Source organism: Hemicordylus capensis, chromosome 15 (assembly GCF_027244095.1).
Source record: "Hemicordylus capensis ecotype Gifberg chromosome 15, rHemCap1.1.pri, whole genome shotgun sequence".
Classification (NCBI taxonomy): Eukaryota; Metazoa; Chordata; class Lepidosauria; order Squamata; family Cordylidae; genus Hemicordylus; species Hemicordylus capensis.
The window spans coordinates 6,132,432-6,151,860 of NC_069671.1; the positions used below are offsets into that span (position 1 = coordinate 6,132,432).

Consider the following 19,429-nt stretch of genomic DNA (forward strand, 5'->3'; position numbering starts at 1 on the left):
TGCAATACTTCTGCTTTCCTTCATTCTGGGATGGCAGAAGGAGAGATGGCCCGCCCCGCCCCGCTCAGAAAATCAAGATGAAAAACCCCAAAGATTTAAGCTTCATCTCCTGCCAGAATTGGATCAGTTCCCGAAAGCACAATAAATGGTCTGGCTCCCCACCCCAACGACTTGACTCAACTGTCACAAAGCGCTTCTCCCACATCCCTGGAAAACGTTTAGCAATCTATTCTCACACCGTTGAATAGTACCTCTGATTTTCTGTGCCAGAATTTTATTTCCTCCTTTGTGCCATCCTGTTAGCCCTGTAAACCACCATATAAAACCCACAATATGGATGTGTCTGCTTTGGTACGGAGCAAGAATGAAACATGTTTACAGCATTCTTTGAGGGGCCCTTTCCATCAGTTCGGCAAAGACAAATCAAAAACAAGAGTTTGCATCCCTGCTAGCTGCATGCGTGCGCCACACCAACCAACAAGAATCTATCTCTATTAAAACACACCACTCTCTTCAATGCAGTGAACAACCTCCCCAAAAGGTTCTCATCTATCTATATATTTCTCTAAGGCATACCTGTCACTAATCCCATGTGTGGCAGTTCTCGCGAGAGTTCGCAAGCGAGCTGCCAGCAGGGGGAGAGGAAAGTGGCGATGCTGGTGGACAGGCTTGCAGGCGAGGTGGGCAACAAAACGTTGGCGGAGGGAGAAAACAGCTGCGGCAGGCGGGCAAAGAAAACAACGGCGGGGAAGAAAATGGCAATGGCGGGCGGGGCAGGTAAAGAAGGCGGCAGGCGGGCAGAAAAGGGAGAACGAGAGGCGCAGATGTTCTGCACCCGGCACAGCTAGTTATGACTTAATCTGACAGTCAGTCCAGAAAGCACAGCCTTTGTGGGAGAGTCCTGAAAGTTCCAACCCAAAAGCATTGGAGCAAAATCCAATCCATGTGCAGCTGGATGGAAGGTCAGGGACATAAGTCTTACCTTCGGGAGGATACCCTTATGGCGGACCAAGAATAATCCTAATAAAGCTAGAGGATGAGCATCCTAAAAAGGATGAGTGCTAGGTAGCACATTCCATCTCTCCCAGGTTCTTTTTGCCTCTGCTGCCGCCCTATGTCACAAGAGAGTCCTGTGGTACCTTTAAAATGTACAGATTTATTGTGGCAGAAGTGTGGACAGAGGCATGAAATGTTATCCTCAGTTAGCAAACTATGGTATGTACAGAGCAAAGAAGTAAATTGTGAAACAGGGAGGCCAAAAGACCATGGAATGCAAGCGGCCCACTCTGTGACATTTCTCTGAAAAGTAATGTGGATGTATGCAGTGATGGGCCTGGATAAAAGATGACCAAATTAGTCAATTTGGAGGTCCACCATTCTCTAGATCGGGGTTTCCAACCATGAGTCTCCAGATGTTGTTGGACAACAACTCCTATCATCTTCAGCCTTGGGTCATTGTGTTGCGTCCCAGTTCCTTATACTCTCCAAAATCCCAAGTAAATGCATCAAAATGATATGACCGAATACGAACTCTCAGAAAGCTGTATCACCATGCTCATTTCAAAGTGCCATCCTACATATGTTATTCAGAAGTAAGCCCCCCTGTGCAATGGGACTTACTCCTAGGTAAGTGTACCTAGATTTGGAACCTTAGATGGTCTACTTTAGTTAGCAAGTCACAAAACGGAGACACACATCCCAACACACAACCTGGTTCTTTCTTCTAACATGGCACATTTACCCATTATTTATTTATTTATTTATTACATTTATATCCCGCTCTTCCTCCAAGGAGCCCAGAGCGGTGTACTACATACTTGAGTTTCTCCTCACACTGAGAGAGAAGTGACTGGCCCAGAGTCACCCAGCTAGTATCATGGCTGAATGAGGATTTGAACTCGGGTCTCCCCGGTCCTAGTCCAGCACTCATTCCGAGAATCACAACAAGACACAACCTGGTTCTTTCCTCTAACATGGCACATTTACTCATTCCAAGAATCACAAGAAGACACAACTGGTTCTTTCCTCTAACATGGCACATTTACTCATTCCAAGAATCACAAGACACAACTGGTCCTTTCCTCTAACATGGCACATTTACTCATTCCAAGAATCACAACAAGACACAACCTGGTTCTTTCCTCTAACATGGCACATTTACTGATTCAGAGAACCACAACAGGATATTCAGAGTGTGCTCTCAAATGCAAAAAGTCCACAGGTTGGAATCGTTTTCTGAAGCAACAGAAACCAACACCTACAAGCCCAAAGCAGGTCGGGGACATAAGCAGACTGATCTGCAACCACCCTTTACCTGCAAGGTGTGAGATCTATGTTCTGCTTAAGCAAACACCCAACACAGCTTTAAATTTAGGTCACAGCTTGGCTTAGGGAAAAGACGAGCCACTAGAACAGAAATAATAGCATTGTTTCATTCCCTGCTCCCCGCAAACAGTGGGAAAGTCAGGGAAGAGTTACAAGGTCAGCTTCCTTTGGCAGAATGTTGTTTAAAAAATAATAATAATAAAAGACGAAATAAAAGATTAATTTGTAACTAGCTGAGGCAGGATGATTCAGGTGCACCAGCCAGGATAGGTGATGCTGGACACAAAACTCAATCAGCACAAGCCCCCTGAGAGTCAAGCACAAGCACAGAAACCTAGGCTGCTTTTGTCCCATCTCAGTGATCAAACCTTTGCACAGCCAGAACCAAACTGGCACACTTCCCCAGCTCCCAAAAGCAGCTTCTGGTTCTGACTTCCAGGCAAAAGGATCACTCAAACATGCATGTCTCTCTCTTGATGATGGTGACATGCAATGATTGTTTGCACATGGGGATAGGCCATTACAGGTGTAACACCCCAGAGATCCGTGACCACCTCAAACTATTGAAATAAGAGAGTCAGTGCACGTATTCAGTGGCAAGTAATGGCATGCTGAGAAATAAAGTGATGTTAGGAGCACCGGTAAACCAGCCCAAACTGTCCTGCATTCAACACGGTGAGGAAGAGAAACAGGTTTAAGGAAGAGCTCCTTGCTCCATGAGAGTGACAGATTTCAGCAACCTCAGTTGACCCTATTAAAAAACTGCTCCATGAAAAAGGCCATTTTCGCCACGTGAAGCATGCACACACAGCAGAAATCATATGCGACCCAAAGATCGTGTTATCTGTATCCACATTCTACGTAGGAAAAAGCAGTGCATGAAGCAGTCGAAGATGAGGCAGAAAACAGGCACCAGGAACCTGTTTCCACTGCCAAAGGGATTCGGAATGATAGAAATACCTCATGCAAAGTCTTAATAATGAAATGCAATCATGGAAACCATCAAAAAGTACTGCCAGACAATGGACACACTCCACAAGCTCAAGTGATCAACGGCAGCATTTGGGCTTTGTTACTGCTACTGAGAGGTGAGCCCAGCTGAAAACAATTGCACAAGGTGTTCCAGGATGACGACAAAAGTTAAAGGCCGCAACTGCTATGGGCACACTCTTCCATCTCATTTGTTGGTAGCCTTGCAGGCTGTTACTGTTGGACACCCTAACAGCGTTTTGTTTTGGTTTGCCTTGGTCAGCAATTCCAACAGAATTTTGTCCTGTGTGTAGGACCTACCTGTGAGCCACCCATCCAAGGATTCCTTAGACTGCAGTCTTCCACCACCTCTGTGGCAAAACTCATAGTCCTGAGAAAGTCCTCAGTCCCAGCATCTGATACCTCTAAAGAAACCGATAGGATCCTAGCACAACCTCACTGCCACTTACCTGAAACTGGATTTGCCATCTCTCTCTCTCTAGATCATGGTGAGCAACGTTGGCCTACCAGGCGTTGTTGAACTACAACTCACATCTTCCCCTAACTGTAGTTCATCATCCCTTGCACTGTCGTTCAACAATGGCTGGAGGGCCAAGTTTGCCCACCCTTGCTCTAGACCGGGTCTGCTCAACTTCGGCCCTCCTGCAGATGTTGGCCTACCATTCCCATAATCCCAGGCTATTGGCCACTGTGGCTGGGGATTATGGGAGTTGTAGTTCAAAGACAGTTGGCAGGCCTAAGTTGAGCAGCCCTGCTCTAGACTGCCAGTAGCTCGTGTATTTCACCTCCCACATACAACCAATTCCTACCCATACTTCTTCAGTCCATCATTACTGCGGGCCAGTGCCTCCGCAGACTTTTCCCTTTTCTGGTCCTACGACAACGCAGCAGCCCACCCAAGGCCAGCATTTGGAAGATCAGGGCAAGAGAAAGTGTCCAGGGCTTTGTTTATTCTGCAATTATGATGCACAAGCGCAGAATTTGTGGTTGGTCAGAAACCGGAGAATCTCAATTTTCATGAAGAAGAAAGCCTTGAAAAGCTGCAGGTGGGTGAAACCTCAGAAACTAGGAAGGGGTAAGAAAGACTTCCAGTAGTTGAGGCGGGGCAGGGGGCATTTCTTGTCCCCTCCCCCATGGCTATGAACAGAAAATATTATGCAAAGTGAGCAAACATATGCAGTTGGACATAATTGGGATATTAAGACAGAGCGTGGATTTCTGTTTTATCCAGCACTGGGTATTTAAACCTATATCCTGTATCTCCTGCTGAATATATTCAGCCCTGTCTGTGAATCAATGTGAGGATCTTGATCGAACAAATTGGCCATGAGAAACCAAACCTCCACTCCTGTTCTGTATTCAAGACTGTTGTCTTGGCCGTCAGTTTGGAGTCAGCCAACACCCAGACACATACGTAAATCCTGCTCACGTAAGGATACTAAGATATGGAAGAAGGTGCATTTCCCGAGACAAATTTAGGACTTTGGTGAAGGGGACACAATGCCCTTTTTATCTGAGAATGCAGATACTCTTGGGGAATGCAGGCAAATACAAAATCCACCTCTTTGCCAATCCTCAGCAACTCACCTTAAAACAGCATGCAAAATTCTGTCCTAGGAACATAGGAGGCTGCCTTCTACCAAGTCAGACCATCGGTCCATCTAGCTCAGTATTGCCTATACAGACTGGCAGCAGCTTCTCCAAGACTGTAGGCAGGAATCTCTCTCAGCCCTACTTGGAGATGCCGCCAGGGAGGGAACTTGGGACCTTCTGCATGCAAGCAGGCAGATGCTCTTCCCAGAACAGCCCCATCTCCCAATGCAGGGGTGAGTAAACAGAGTCCTCCAGCTGTTGAACTACAACTCCCATCATTCCCACCCACATCATTGTGGCTGGGACTGATGGGAGTTGGAGTTCAACCACAGCTGGAGGCCATGTTTGCCCACCCCTGTCCTAAGGGGGATCTCTTACACATGCATTCTTCCAATTGAAAGCAAATGATGGCAGGCCCTGCATAGCCAAGGGGACCCTTCATGCTTGCCACCGCCAGACCGGCTCACATCTGGCTATCCTGTTATCCTCGGAGGCGGCACCCATGACAAACCAGTCCTCAGCTTTTAGGGACGGACGTTCAGAGGATGTGCAATGCGGAGTTGCAAGTAAGACGTGCAGGCCGTTACCTGCAGGACCAGCTGCTGCCAGGCGGTGGCCAGGGGCTGCCCGTTGCCAATGGTGCACATGCTCACTCGGTCCGAGGGCTGGTTGGCGCGTTCCAGCTGCAGGGAGACATTGCGCCGCTCTTCTTCAAGGGCCCGGGTGAGCCGCTCGAAACGAGCCTCCTGCTCTTTCACGGATGCCAAAATGCTGGCAGCGGACCTGATGTCATAGTCATCCATGGCCGGGCTCAGTTCCTCTTGCCTGTTGACTGATACGGGCCAATGACAAGGGTTAGGAAAAGGGTGGGGAGGAGGCACAGGTCAGAGGTCAGGAATGAAAAGAAAATGGCACATTGATTACTCCAGGACAGAACGCAGATGCCGAGAAGAACGCTTCCCCTGCTGCTTAGGACACTGCCGGACAGCTATTTCATGCTTTACTTGAATAGCACGGCACCAAGTTATTTTTAAATATGCGCTCCTTGGACAGAATTTTTATTTAACTCACCAGGTACTGTTTTTCTAAGCTTCTGCCTGACAAGAGATTTTCACACTTTCCATGAAAGTAATTTCACTGTACAAACAATAACACACTTTTAAGAATATATTAAGTCTCTCATTGTCTCACCACCACCACCGCCGCCACAATCCCACCACTCCACTGCCAGATCCATTATTTCTATAACTTTATTCCGATCTGGTACCTTTGCCTTTAAATAGTTCAGATGGTAAGAGTTCACTCTTTCAAGCTGCAACAAAGCTGAAGGCCTTCTACAACTGATGGGTGACCTAGCGTAGAAGATCACAGGCCCACCGGAAGCTGCCTTGTACTGAGTCAGACCTTGCTCAAAATTGTCTACGCTGGCCGGCAGTGGCTCTCCCAGGCTTCAGACAGGAGTCTCTCTCTCAGCCCTCTGAGGAGATACCAGGGACGGAACCTGGGACCTTCCGCATGCAAAGCAGATGCCCCTCATGGAGAAGGCAGGAATAGTAGCACCATGAAAAAGGAACGATACACGTTCTTCAGTCATGATTCATTGTCTCCAAGACGCACTGGAGAATGTGCATACCTTGACAGTGTTTTGTGCATTGCCTGGTTATTAATGTACATTCTCCGGTCAATGTGTATCATCTATGGGCATATACAGACAGAAGTTTGGACATGGGTATAGGACCCTCTCCATTGTGGAACTCATTCCAGAGTTCTCTTCTACTAATACTTGCCTTAGCTAATCCTTGGAGTTTTCTCAGAAAACATTTTAAGCATGTGTCTAACTGATATTTTCTGAATGCAGTTTCTAGCTGGGGAGTGTGCAGAGTTGGAAACATAGGAAGCTGCCATATACTGAGTCAGACCATTGGTACAGCTAGCTCAGTATTGTCTACACAGACTGGCAGCAGCTTCTCCAAGGAATCTCCCTCAGCCCAATCTTGAAGAAGACAGGGACGGAACTTGGAACCTTCTGGTCTTCCCAGAGTGGCTCCATCCCTTAAGAGGAATATCTTACAGTGCTCACACTTCTAGTCTCCCATTCATATGCAACCAGGGTGGACCCTGCTTATCTAAGGGGACAAGTCATGCTTGCTACCATTAGACCAGCTCTCCTCTGGGGTTTGATGTTTGTCCTCATAGTACCTAGAATTCTTGGGAAGTAAATGGACAAAAATCGCTCCGTAAATGTCTCCCCAGTCTCAGACGGATGCCAGTGTAATGGAGAATGGAAGGGAGAATATTTTCTAGAGGGAGACTGCACAATTTGTGATCCACCAAGCTGAATAAAGTTCACCAGCTATGCACAGTGGTCTGCTAGCAGCTGGAGAATCCCCCTTTTACCGTTTCAAGCAGACAGCAAAATTTAGGCTATGTATTTAGCTCTTAATGGGGCTGTAGTTCAGTAGCAGAGTATCTCCTTTATGTGCAGAAGGTCCCAGGTTCACGCCCTGGCAGCATCTCCAGGTAGGGCTGGGAAAGACAACTGCCTGGAACCTTGGAGAGCCGCTGCCAGTCAGTGTAGACGATATTGTGCTGAGCTAGATAGACCGAGGGTCTGACTCAGTAGCCAGCAGCTTTAGGTGATGAGCTCTATCATGCTAGTAGGCCAAAAGTACACAGCTGCCTTCTAAAGACTCCATTCCTCCTGCTTATTCCATTGCACTTTCCAGATTTTTTTTAAAAAAACTTGATAGGAAGCAATACAAATGCAATCGCCAAATATTTCCATGCTGCGATAAACCTGGCACAAACAGACTAGTGGTACTGTGAAAATAAATAGTTTAATAGCTGCACTTCACAGAGCAAAATGCTACAGTTGTGATAAACAACAGCAGCATGATTGATAGACTGTAGAATAGTGCAACAGGCTTGCATGCATACTGTCATGCTCAAAGAAGTTACGTTAAGGAAATAAGAGAATGATTGGCTTGTGATCAGGGCTGTGTGTTCACTGCAGTTCTGTACTAGCACAGAATGCAGCACTGGCCTGCAGAATTCAAGTTTCTGAGAACCAACCTCAGCTCTCATTTTTTACTCTTTTAAAAAAAGAATCAAGTTTCTAGATCTGATGGTTGTGAAAATACCCACAAAAGCATATGGGCAAAACTTTCAGTGGTCAAGGGGCTGGACCTTTCCACAGTAGGGATGTGCTGGAAACATGATTCGGCGTTCAAATCACAGGCACATCCCTTTAAAACAGAGCCCCTTTACCACCAAGGAAACGCTGCCATTACGGAAGCGGTGGCAGGCGGACGACCTGGTCTCGTCCATGTTAAAGGGCTGTGTAAGCCCACGGTTTTAATGGGGTGGACCCACGATTTGGACGCCGAATCGTGTTTCGGCACATCCCGATTCCATAGCTCCTTATCTATTTTCACTAGTAATGGAAGCAGAAGAAGTTGCCCAACGTACATGCATGAATGAACATTGAACAGATGTCACAGAATCCAACCTTTTTCTGGTTGCAGAATTTGTATTTGTTTTATCTAAGATTACCCAGAGTCCTGGCTGTTACGATGGAGGGGAGGGAACCTCAGTTTCAGAAACCTTTTGTGCTTCCGTAAGCAATGGGGGGGGGGAGAAGAAAATGTGGCACAATGACAGGTCAGACTTGTTCTAGGTAGTCATCCTTTCAGCAAGCTCTCTTGCATTTCATTACCAGTCCATTTGCATGCATGAGCTAATCAGCGAGGACTGTCTGTTCATGCAGCAGCTAGCTACCGAACACAGATCAGCAGAAGGCTGATCTTCACCTTCCCAGGAAAATGTAGGGCCTGCTGAGTATCAAATGTTTTGGAACAAGGCAGCAAGTCAAACAAGGTCTATTTTCGTGATCCCACTTCAAAGAGATGTCAGCAGGACCTTCGAAGGGAGCGGAGCATAATCCTCACCAGCCTATGTGAGTGGAAATTAATTTCCCAATGACCTGGCAAATGCACAAAGTCACTGCCAAGTGAGATGACTCCCACCAAACCTGGAAACTTCTTTTGCAGATATGCCTGGCAAGTTTTTGACTAGGCCTCTTTTCTCTGAAGCTCTAGCAAAGGGGGCTTCGGGGATCCTGCCACTCCCGCACACACTGCAGGATTCAGAGGCTCATACGGAGGAAGCAGATGAAGCTCCATAATCACATGGAGGCATATGGATCTCCACGGAATGCAAGAGCCCCTGCACAGCAAGAGAAGCCGGCCAGGAGGAGATTGCTGGCCACCTTCCCTCCACCAATTTCAACATTTACAGGAGTCGGCTTCCCACCAGGGCCGTGCCACAAGGCAACATCTGGCATACCCTTGGCTACCGCTGTCTAGAGGTGGCAACGTGGGAACCCCCCCTGAAGAACAGCTCTGTTCCGCTGGGGGCAAGGAGCAGCTGGCGCACAGAGGCATGTACCCTCCCATGCGGCAGCCACAGTGTGAGGACCTAACACGGGGATAACAACTGGGTGCAAAATATCAATTCGCTGGTGCCTCTCACACTCCTCAGGTTCCTGGTTGTTGCAGTCTTAGCACTGGCTGGAACCCACCCTAGGCCAAGGCTGCTCCACTTCGGCCCTCCTGCAGATGCTGGCCTACAATTCCCTAAATCTCTGCCTATGGACTGCTGCAGCTGGGGATGATGGTAGTTGTAGTCCAAAAACCGCTGGAGGGCCGAAGTTGAGCTGCCCTGCCTCGTCAGAGGGTTCCCAACCAGTGGCACACCAAATGTTGCTGAACTACAACTCCCATCATCCCCAACCACAACTGTAGTGGGGGGTGATGGGAGTGGTAGTTCTGCCACAACTGGAGGGCCACTGGTTGGGAACCCCTGGCCTAGCCCATGCCTGGGATATAAAAGGGGAGGCTGAGGTGCACTGTGGGATTCGGAGAGCTAGCAGGGAGAGGTCTGCAGGCTTGAAGGGATGCCAATGAACAGTCCACCAGATCCTGAAGCCAGTGGACAGTGTGGTTGTTTTCCCCATTGGTCTGGAATTTGAACACGCAGGAAGCTTTTCACATGGGGCTTTTGAAGCCCTTTAACTCACATCTCCTCCGGAATGGAGGGAGATGTTCGCATATCGGCTAGATTTACCCCAAAGTCCCTGCGAGTTGTCGGGGAGCAGTTCGCACAGAATTCGGGTTTTTCACGGCACATTAGAGTGTAGCCTGATTTATATCTCGGGTTACAAAATCCACCATTGGCAGCATTTGTGGGGGACAACTTCGGGTTCGCAGTAAAGCCTCCCCGGAAACCCGCGGTAAAACCTGCTGTGTGTAAAAGTCCCAAGAAGTCCTGAAGCAGGAGCTCCCGGACTCTCAGGTTAGGGGTTTTCGGGGTGTGCTCGGAACGCGATTCAGCATCCGAATCATGGGCACATCCCTTTAAAACCAAGGGCTTCCACCGCCCCTTTAACATGGAGGGAGAGCACCATTACGGAAGTGGCGACAGGGAGGAAGAGGAGCAGGTATGGACCCGCTCTCCTCCGTGTTAAAGGGACTATGTAAGCCCTCGGTTTTGAAGGGGCGATTCAGACGTCAAACTGCATTTCAGCACATCCCTAAGGGATTTTGCCTGGCCAGGTGTCCAGAGGAACCAGCGACCAGCAAAGCAGGCTCATGAACATCAACAGGCCAGAGCTAGTGAGGTGGAAAGGTGTGCAGATCCAGCCTGTCCTCTGCTTTGAGCAACAGGGGGACCCTGCTGCTGCTTAGGGGTGGGCACAAAACTGCCTGGTTTGGTTCGAGTCGAAACGGGACTCGAACCGATCTGGACATCAGTTTGGTGACCACAAATGAGGGGCCTGGCTCAGCTCAAATTAGAGCCAGTTCAGGCTTCTAAAGGTTTTATTATTTTTATTTTTTACTCACCGCTGGATTGGGCAGAGGCCTCAAGGGGGGCGGCCACAGTGAAGTCTCCGGCAATTCTCCCTCTCCCCACCAGCCTCTTCCTGGTCTCTGAAGGGCTGTTTCAGCCCTTTCTGAGGTGGCAGCGGCCATTTAGGAGGTCACCGCGCATATGCTCTGGCCATTTGCGCGGCGGCCTCCAAAATGGCCATCGCCATTTCCCAAAAATGGCCCTTCGGAGATCAGGGGGAAGCTGACAGGGAGAAGCCGAACTGCTGAGACCCAGGATGCAGCAGTACCCACCAAGGGCGCTACCCAACCCGGCAGTGAGTAAATAAACAAATGAATACTTTAAACTCCAGAACCCCCAAAATGGCCCTGAGCTGGCCCAGGGGGTTCGGCTCGGCCTCGAGCCAGACCAGTTCAGTGTCGAGCTGGTTCACACATACCTCCTGCTTCTGCTGCTACAGACCTGCCTCTCCTCTCCTCTCCTCTCCTCTCCTCTCCTCTGCTACTACCTCACCACAACCATCCTTGATCCCTCCCAGGATCTCCCTCGTCTATGCAATACTGAGATGGGCCCCAATCACTAAAGTGCACCTATCGCCACGAGCATCTTGCAATGAAGATGTTTCAGCAGTGGTTTCCACTGGCGTTGCTCGTGCCTCCTGATCTCCAAATTATGCAGCCAGAAAAGCAAACTAAGCAATGAGAATAAATCATGCCAGTTCTGAACACACCTCCTGGGTTTTGCGGGATTAATTCTGTTTGCATTATTTATAGCACAGCCCTACGTATGCTGTTCACCCAGAAGAAACTCTCATGGTGCTCAGTGGGGTTTGCCCCCAGGTAAACCTGCATGGGGCTTTGGCCTTAATGCTTCAAGTAATTTGGAATATGCTTCTCCCAACAAAGTGGTGGTAAAGGGTAATGGAGCACGTGGGAAAGCACAAAGAACCTCTCAGCCACAAGGACTAGAAACTTGCCTGCTGTTCCAAAAGGCATTAACACCACCCTGGGGCTACATGCCTTTCATTGAAATCCTGAAACTGTGTGAAATACGTAAGGGCTGGGAAATGATTCCGTATTGCATTTTTAAAGAGCCAATATCAAAAATTTAGGCATCAGTCCTGCCTCAGAGTTGAAATAAATATTTCAAATGCCTGGCTGCCACCATCAGACTTCTATCAAGGGCCTGGGATTTCTGCACTGCTGGCATAAAGGTCTGCCCTGCTTAAAGCTACCACTAATGCTTATTCGCGTAGACACCCCTGGCAGAAGCCCACGCGTGCCCTATCTCTCATCCCTGCTAGAACGACAATCAAAACGCCGTGGAGTCTCGGAGGCTTCATTTCCCGCCCAGATCTCGGTGCTCTTGAGTTCCATCTGCTTTCAGGGCCCTGATGCTCATTGGACAGGGATCACATTGGCTATTGTCTGAAGCCCTTGCCATTCGCTTCGGAGTCAAGGGATACTTACCTGCTGGAGCCTTTAACCTGCTGCTCCTTCTGCCCTCCATCACAAAAGAGAAAAACAGGAGCTTTCCGGGCTCTAAAGCTCAGGCGCTGATTTCTTGGGGAGCAACCCAGAATGCTTCCCAGGATGCCGAAATTAAAAGTCTTTGGAGAGAGGAGCCGCGTCCTCTCATCCTCCAGCTCCTATGAAAATCTCTCGTCCAGTATGCAAGGGGGGAGGGAACGCCTCGGCTTGCTCCCTCTCCCTCTCCAACAACATAGCCTTGTGGGATTGCTGCCCCCCCACCCCGCTTTTCTTCTTCTTTTTCAACATCTCACAATAGGACCCTTGATGCTGCTTTATAGCTTCTGCACTAGATGGTGCTTTTAAGCCTGCACAGCTCTGTAGCCGGGAGGCATGGAGAGACCTGGGCTATGGCTGGCTATCCAAGAGGAATCTGGGCTCTTTCTGCTCCATCACCCTTTCACATCACCCTGAAGCTGTCGGCTTTTCCGCCGCCACTCCTCCAGCCCCCTTACCCAGCCAGGACCGATGGGAAGCAAAGCCCACCAGCAACACTATCCTTGTGCACTGGGTGTATGAAACATATTGTGGCAGTCTCCAGTGTAAGAGGGCTTGGGGAGGAGGGAGGGGGCAGCCCCCTCGCCCCCCTAACCAGGGCCGCTCGCGGAGGCTTCGGGGACAATCCAGCCCTGCTCTCGGTGCCAGAGAAACCATTTATGGTTTCTTATCAACAGTTAAAGAAGGATACTGGTGAAAAGGCACCCTAAGAATGCCCCTTTTCAAGAACGCAAAACTTGCATTATCAGCCCTTTCCTTTTCCTTTTGCAGAGAACCCAGGTCTTCAGGGGGGATTCAAATGCAGCAATTAAAGCCGCCAGGAGCTCATGTGATTCCCATTCCAGACACGGTAGTGTGCCGCATTTCTCAGGAGCAAAACGGCTTGTCATTGACCATCAGGAGCGGAGGCAGGGAGGGAGGGGCTTGAAGAATGCAAAGAGGGCGGGGCAGGGGTGGGGTAGGAGTGCATCTCTGTGTGCTCTGCACAGCGACACAACGCCTGCTCTCCTGCCGGATACCTCTCAACAAGAGCCAGATCTCAGCAAGGTGGGAAACCAGGTTTGGTCAGCCCGACTCCAGATGCACATGAATTAGAGTGGCCATGCCCCCCCCGGTGGAATTTCAAGTCTCACCTGGATTTTAAGCATCTCCCCCAAATTGTTTAGCCCACCCAGATTCCAGCTTTCATATCTTTAAACAAACGCTAAGCTCTAGCCCTTGCAGAAGCGGAGTTATGGAGCAAAACGTGCAGTCGCGGTTCGGCTCAGAAATGATTCTCAAGCCAATTGACACAACATGCAAATGAGGCCCCCGGATTTGGAAGCAAGCCAGAAGATGGCAACCCCACCCGTGATGGGATGTCCTGACACAAGAAAATTCCCTGCACATACATCACCACTTTGTGCTGGAGAGAAGAAGGCTTCTAGTCGAGGTTTCTCCTTGACATACTGAGTCAGGCCATTGGTCCATCTTGCTCAGTATTGTCTACACAGACTGGCAGCGGCTTCTCCAAGGCTGTAGGCAGGAGTCTCTCCCAGCCCTAGCTTGGAGATGCCACCAGGGAGGGAACTTGGAACTTTCTGCATGCAAGCATACAGGTGCTCTTCTCAGAGCAGTCCCATCCCTTAAGGGGAATCTCTTCCAGTGCTCACACCTTTAGTCTCCCATTCATAGGAACATAGGAAGCTGCTATATACCGAGTCAGACCATTGGTCTATCTAGCTCAGTATTGTCTTCACAGACTGGCAGCGGCTTCTCCAAGGTGGCAGGCAGGAGTCTCTCCCAGCCCTATCTTGGAGATGCTGCCAGAGAGGGAACTTGGAACTTTCAATATGAAGCTGCCTTATACTGGGGACAGACCACTGGTGCATCTCGCTAGGACTGTCTGCACTGACTGGCAGCAGCTCTCCAAAGTTCCAGGAAGGGGCATTTCTCAGTCCTACCCACAAACGCCTAGGCCTGGAGCTGGAACTTTCTGAATGCCAAGCAGATGCTCAGCCGCTCCTGCCACTGAGACAAATGCCGCTTTTCAGCCAATGTTCTCATTACATAGGGGCGGGGGGGATAAAATAATAAATAAACGATTCCCCGCTCACGAAGGGCTCACAATCTAAAAAGAAACATAAGGTAGACACCAGCAACTGCCACTGGAGGGATGCTGTGCTAGGGATGGATAGGGCCGGTTGCTCTCCCCTTGCTAAAGCTAAGAGAACCACCACTTTAAAAGGTGCCTCTTGGTTCAGTCAGCAGGGATAACTGACCCACAGCCCTTCCTTGGCCATTGGCCACGGACCAGTGGCCCTTCGCTGACATATGGAGCTGCTTTGTATTTAGTCCGACCGTCCACCTATCTAGCTTATTAATCCCCATGCAGATTGGCAGCAATCCTCTTTCAGGCAGAGGTCTTTTCTGAGGAGCTCAGGATTGGACCGCGGACCTTCTGCAGGCAAGGAAGCACTCTGCCAATCGCAGCCCCTTTTCTATGCACAGGGAATTGTTTTGGACAGAGGAGTATGGCATCACGTGAGCTACCCCCTGAAGCAGTCATGCCCAGACACAGGTCCACAACCTTAATGAGGACTAGAGCCCACCAGGGAAGAAGGGTTCCACCCTCATGGTGGGAGGGTCCCCACTGGAGAAAATGGTGACCACTCACTTAATGTGGGGAAAACGGAAGCTTTCTGCCCCTGTATCTAACTACTGAGCTCCAGCTGGTGGAACCAGTGTTCCCTCTAAGGCATGTGCGTGCGCTCACACATTTTGTTTATGTCCGCGCCGTTAATTTTCGTTCCCGCTCAGGCTGAATCAGGAAGGCCCCACTCTGAATGCACATGGTGCACACACCCTGCCTTGATACAAAACTCATTCCACACACAGGTGGGGAAAAAATCAGAGAGAACACTGGCTGGGACCTCTGTTGTATTCATTCATTCATATCTATGTAAACCGCTTTGGAAACGTTTGTTGAAAAGCGGAATACAAATATTTGTCATATTGGTAATTGTTTATCCAGTATTTCAATAATTTACACTATCAGCACTGGGGGAAGGGGAAGGTCTCAGCTGATCTGTGATTTATTTAACGCAGGTTATTTGATTTTACTTAAGATATTCATATACCACCCAAAACCTATTATTGCTTTACAGCAGCCTGTATTTTAGTTAAATGCAAGGTGTCACTTACAAGGCACCAAAGCCAAGAGAGAGGGTTAGAACAAGACTCACTCGTGGTTTCTGTGAGGATGGAGGAATCTTGAACATTTAAAAAACAACAACCCAAAATATATTATTGCCTCAGAGGAAAAACCTGAAATGAACATTTCCCAGTGAGTACCATTTTTCAGTGCCTTCAGCTTTGCCTTTCTTTTCCTTCAGCTGCAATGTGCCCCAATTTGTACATAAACTGAAATAGACTGAAAACTCTGAACACATCAAGGCAGTTGTAGCCAGGCAACCTATTATGCCGCCCCTATAAAACATTTGCTTAAAATGGTCAAAGTCCATTTTCGATGGGAACGGCTTGTTAAAGGGCCAGTACTGAAGTAGCCCTCTACACTTTTATCCATCTGTCTAACTTCGGTGTGCTCCATTCCAGAGAATTTCTGGAAATTTATAGAAGCATTTTCTTTCAACCATGAGGGCTAGAAACTTAAGTGACCAAAATGACAAGATTCCGCATGAAGCCAAGCTCAGTGTGAAAAAGATAAATATGTTAGGTGGTTTATAAATGTGATAGATAGATAGATAGATAGATAGATAGATAGATAGATAGATAGATAGATAGACAGATAGATAGTCCAAGCTGTACTGTATGCAAGCACAAAAAGATACAGAGCTCGAGGATTTTGCAGTGCATAAACTTGTGCAGCGTGTGTGTGGCTATATTGAACAATATTGAAGAGGAAAAGGTGGCCCTCAGTCATCACCCTATTTGCTTCCAACTGGTGCAGATTTCATAAAGCCACCGCTATGTTCCCCCCTGAAGACGGCACAACCCTGCCAACAGCATTCAAGGGCATGCAATTTCCCATGCAAAGTTTGGAAAACGTGCACTGAAAATCAGGCAATACACACCTAGTAGGTTAGGCAGGTCTCTATGTTAGAGATGCTGGGACATCAGACATTAAAACCTAGCGGAAAGGAAGGCCACAGACAGCCTCAAGCTGAATCAGCTGCAGCAAAAGAGAGGAAAAGGAAGAAGAGTTAGTTCTTCAGAGGTTAGTAGTCGGGAAAGTCCTGTTTCGTATACAAAAGCATCCTTTCAACAATGAGGGATAAAGGCACTCTCAGGAAATCCAAGCAAAAGACTTTTCATTAATTCAGACTCAGGTTAAAATAAGAATCCCATGCCGCACGTGCACAGATGCAGAACTGGACTGGAATTGTGAGTGTGAAACAGAGTGCATGGCTATGTGGCCTTGAGGCAGAAAAGGATCTAAAACATCATCCATTCACACCTCGTCTTTTCTTCTTGAAATGCAAACACTAGCAAGAAACTACATTTTAGGCAAATCTCCAAGTTGGGGTTTGTTACACTACATATTACAGAGAAGGGAGAGGTTGATCTTGGGAGGCTGTTTTCAGCAGCAGCCTCTGGTCTCTTTTAGCATGCAAATGGTGCTTTTGAAACATAACATAAGAACAGCCCTGCTGGATCAGGCCCAAGGCCTCTCTAGTCCAGCATCCTGTTTCACCCAGTGGCCCACCAGATGCCTCTGAGAAGCCCACAGGCAAGAGGTATGTGCATGGCCTTTCTCCTGCTGTTGCTCCCCTGCAACTGGTATTGAGAGGCATCTTGTCTGTGAGGCTGGAGGTGGCCTATAGCCACCAGACTAGTAGCCATTGTTAGACCTGTCCTCCATGAATGTGTCTAAGCCCCTTTGGAAGCCATCCAAGCTGGTGGCCCTCACCACATCCCGTGGCAAAGAATTCCATAGATTAATGATGCGCTGTGTAAAAAAGGACTTCCTCTTGTTGGTCCTAAATTTCCTGGCCTTCATTTTCATGGGATGACCCCTGGTTCTAGTGTTGTGAGAGAGGGAGAAAAAACTTCCTCCCTCTACTCCCTGCTTGAGGTGTATAAAACTAACCTCAATCATGTCTCAGCATAGTCACCTCTTCTCCAAACACGCTAGCAAAACTATCTGCGAGACTCACTTCCCAACCAAGACGGGCAAGGAAGGCAGTCATGTTGTACCAGCCAGAGTTCACACAGGTAACGCTGAGGTACTAATTCAGCAGCTCTCACTAAACACATCAGGCACCAATTTGACACGCCAGTCCTGGCCTAAATAGGAACAATGGCTTCTTCTCTCATAAAAAGTAAGAGAAGCACTTTTGATTTGACTCCCTGAATTTTCCAGTGTGCAGATTGCTTAGCACACCCAGATTCGCCCAGATTTCAGATTTCATTTAAAAAACAACAAAAACAAAACCCTAAACTCTAGCCCCGTGTTTCTCAACCACTGGTCCGCAGACCGATGCCAGTACACAAGGTGTTGGGTACTGGTCCATGAGGCATCCCTAATAAAAATCATCCCCTCAAAAATAATTTCGGGCCAGCAGGGGCTCTTCGGAGTTCATTTCCAGGCAGCCCTCGCTGCTGGATAATGTTCATTTCACTTCCTTGAAATGAGTCTGCCGGAGAGCTGCCCAAAATTGTTTTTGGGGGGGTGCCTGGGGGTGGGGGTGAGGGTGAGGGGGGCGACCCCCTTACAAATTACTGGTCCAGGAAACTGCACACAAACAATGCACCAGTCCATGACTCCAAAAACGATGAGAAACACTGCTCTAGCCCTTGTAGAAGCAGAGTTACGGAGCAAAACGTGCAGCCACTATGGTGCTCAGAAATGATTTTCAAGCCAATTTACATAATATGCAAATTAGGCACCCGGACTTGGCAAGCCAGGATATGGCAACCCTACGGTCAGGCACCACGCTGAATTTCCAGACACTGTGGCAAGCTGGCGCCCGGGAATTGTCAAGCCCTGAGTTATAGCACTGGTCATTGTCCCTAGGAAGGTGGAGAAAGACGAGAGTAAACACTCCATTAAGCTAGTTCTCTGACTTACAGTGCCGTTCGACTTTCACATTGCCCAGCAAAGGGCACCCTCCTTTGATAACACCCTTTCAGTTAGCCTTGAAGGTGTAGCTGGACTCTGAGTTGTTTGTTTAAAATAATAATAACAGAGCTATTCCCATGTAATTGTGCAAAGAGCACAGAGACCTGATCGCAGGATCTCCTCTGACTTTCCTCTTAAGTCAGCAGTCCTAACATCTGCCCAAGCCTAGCATACCCAAGGCTATTTGTCAAGAAACAACTGGGGAAATGCACGGGGAAATGTAACGCAGTGTAAAACATAGAGACGTCAAGAGCCGATTCAAACCAGGCAGTGGCCTGCTGTTCCACAAGACTGCAATGGAGCTGCATAACTGCAAGGGGAAAAGTTATTTAACACATTTATATCCCATCTTCCCTCCATATTACTGGCCTCCATGGTGGCTCACAATATTAAAAAGAATTCATCACAATCACACACACATATACACAATATCTAGTAGTCAAACAAAACACAGTCTGCCAAAAGTCGACTGCTGCCAAAAGACTGAACAATTAAGAATATTCTTGGCCGGCACATAAAAGAACACAAAGCCAGTCCAGAACGAATAATGCTTAAGAAGGATGTTCAAATTTGGCAGCTGCTACAGAAGAGGTCCTCCTGGATTCAGTAGCCAGCCTTCTGATGATTGATGAGATACCGGGTGGGGGGGGGGGGTGAAAGGAAAACACTCCATCTCCCACTCCCAGCGCACTTAAATATGGCACAGTCCAACAAGAGAACTCACAAACAGCTGCTGATAATGAGATTTGTGTCTGAAATGGCCCAAAGTCAAGCACTGGAACACACATTGTACCATTTTTTAATTCCATTTTTGATTTTTTTAAATTTACCTTTTTAATTCCATTTTTGATCCCAGCCTTCCTCCAGGGAGCACAGAGCAGTATGCAATGTGCTCTTTTCTTTTATCCTTACGACAGCCCTGTGAGGTAGGCTCAGCCAAGAGAGAGAAATTAGCCAGCCCAAGGTCACCCTGTGAACTTCATGGCTG

At 48.3% G+C, this 19,429-nt stretch overlaps 1 protein-coding gene across 16 annotated transcripts in view; it reads right to left on the bottom strand.

Moving 5' to 3' along the window:
* ARVCF (ARVCF delta catenin family member) overlaps window positions 1-19,429 on the bottom strand; it is a 493,848-nt gene that overhangs the window by 259,212 nt on the left and 215,207 nt on the right. For 8 of the 16 annotated variants that reach the window (XM_053279337.1, XM_053279338.1, XM_053279341.1 and 5 more), the window contains one exon: window positions 5,496-5,733. The exons of 2 other annotated variants lie outside the window; for them this stretch is intronic. In XM_053279337.1, coding sequence (XP_053135312.1) covers window positions 5,496-5,733 — 238 coding nt within the window. Of the gene's footprint in view, window positions 1-5,495; window positions 5,741-16,393; window positions 16,492-19,429 lie in introns of all 16 variants that reach the window. 6 more of the 16 variants (XM_053279344.1, XM_053279343.1, XM_053279349.1 and 3 more) reach the window with 4 other exon arrangements.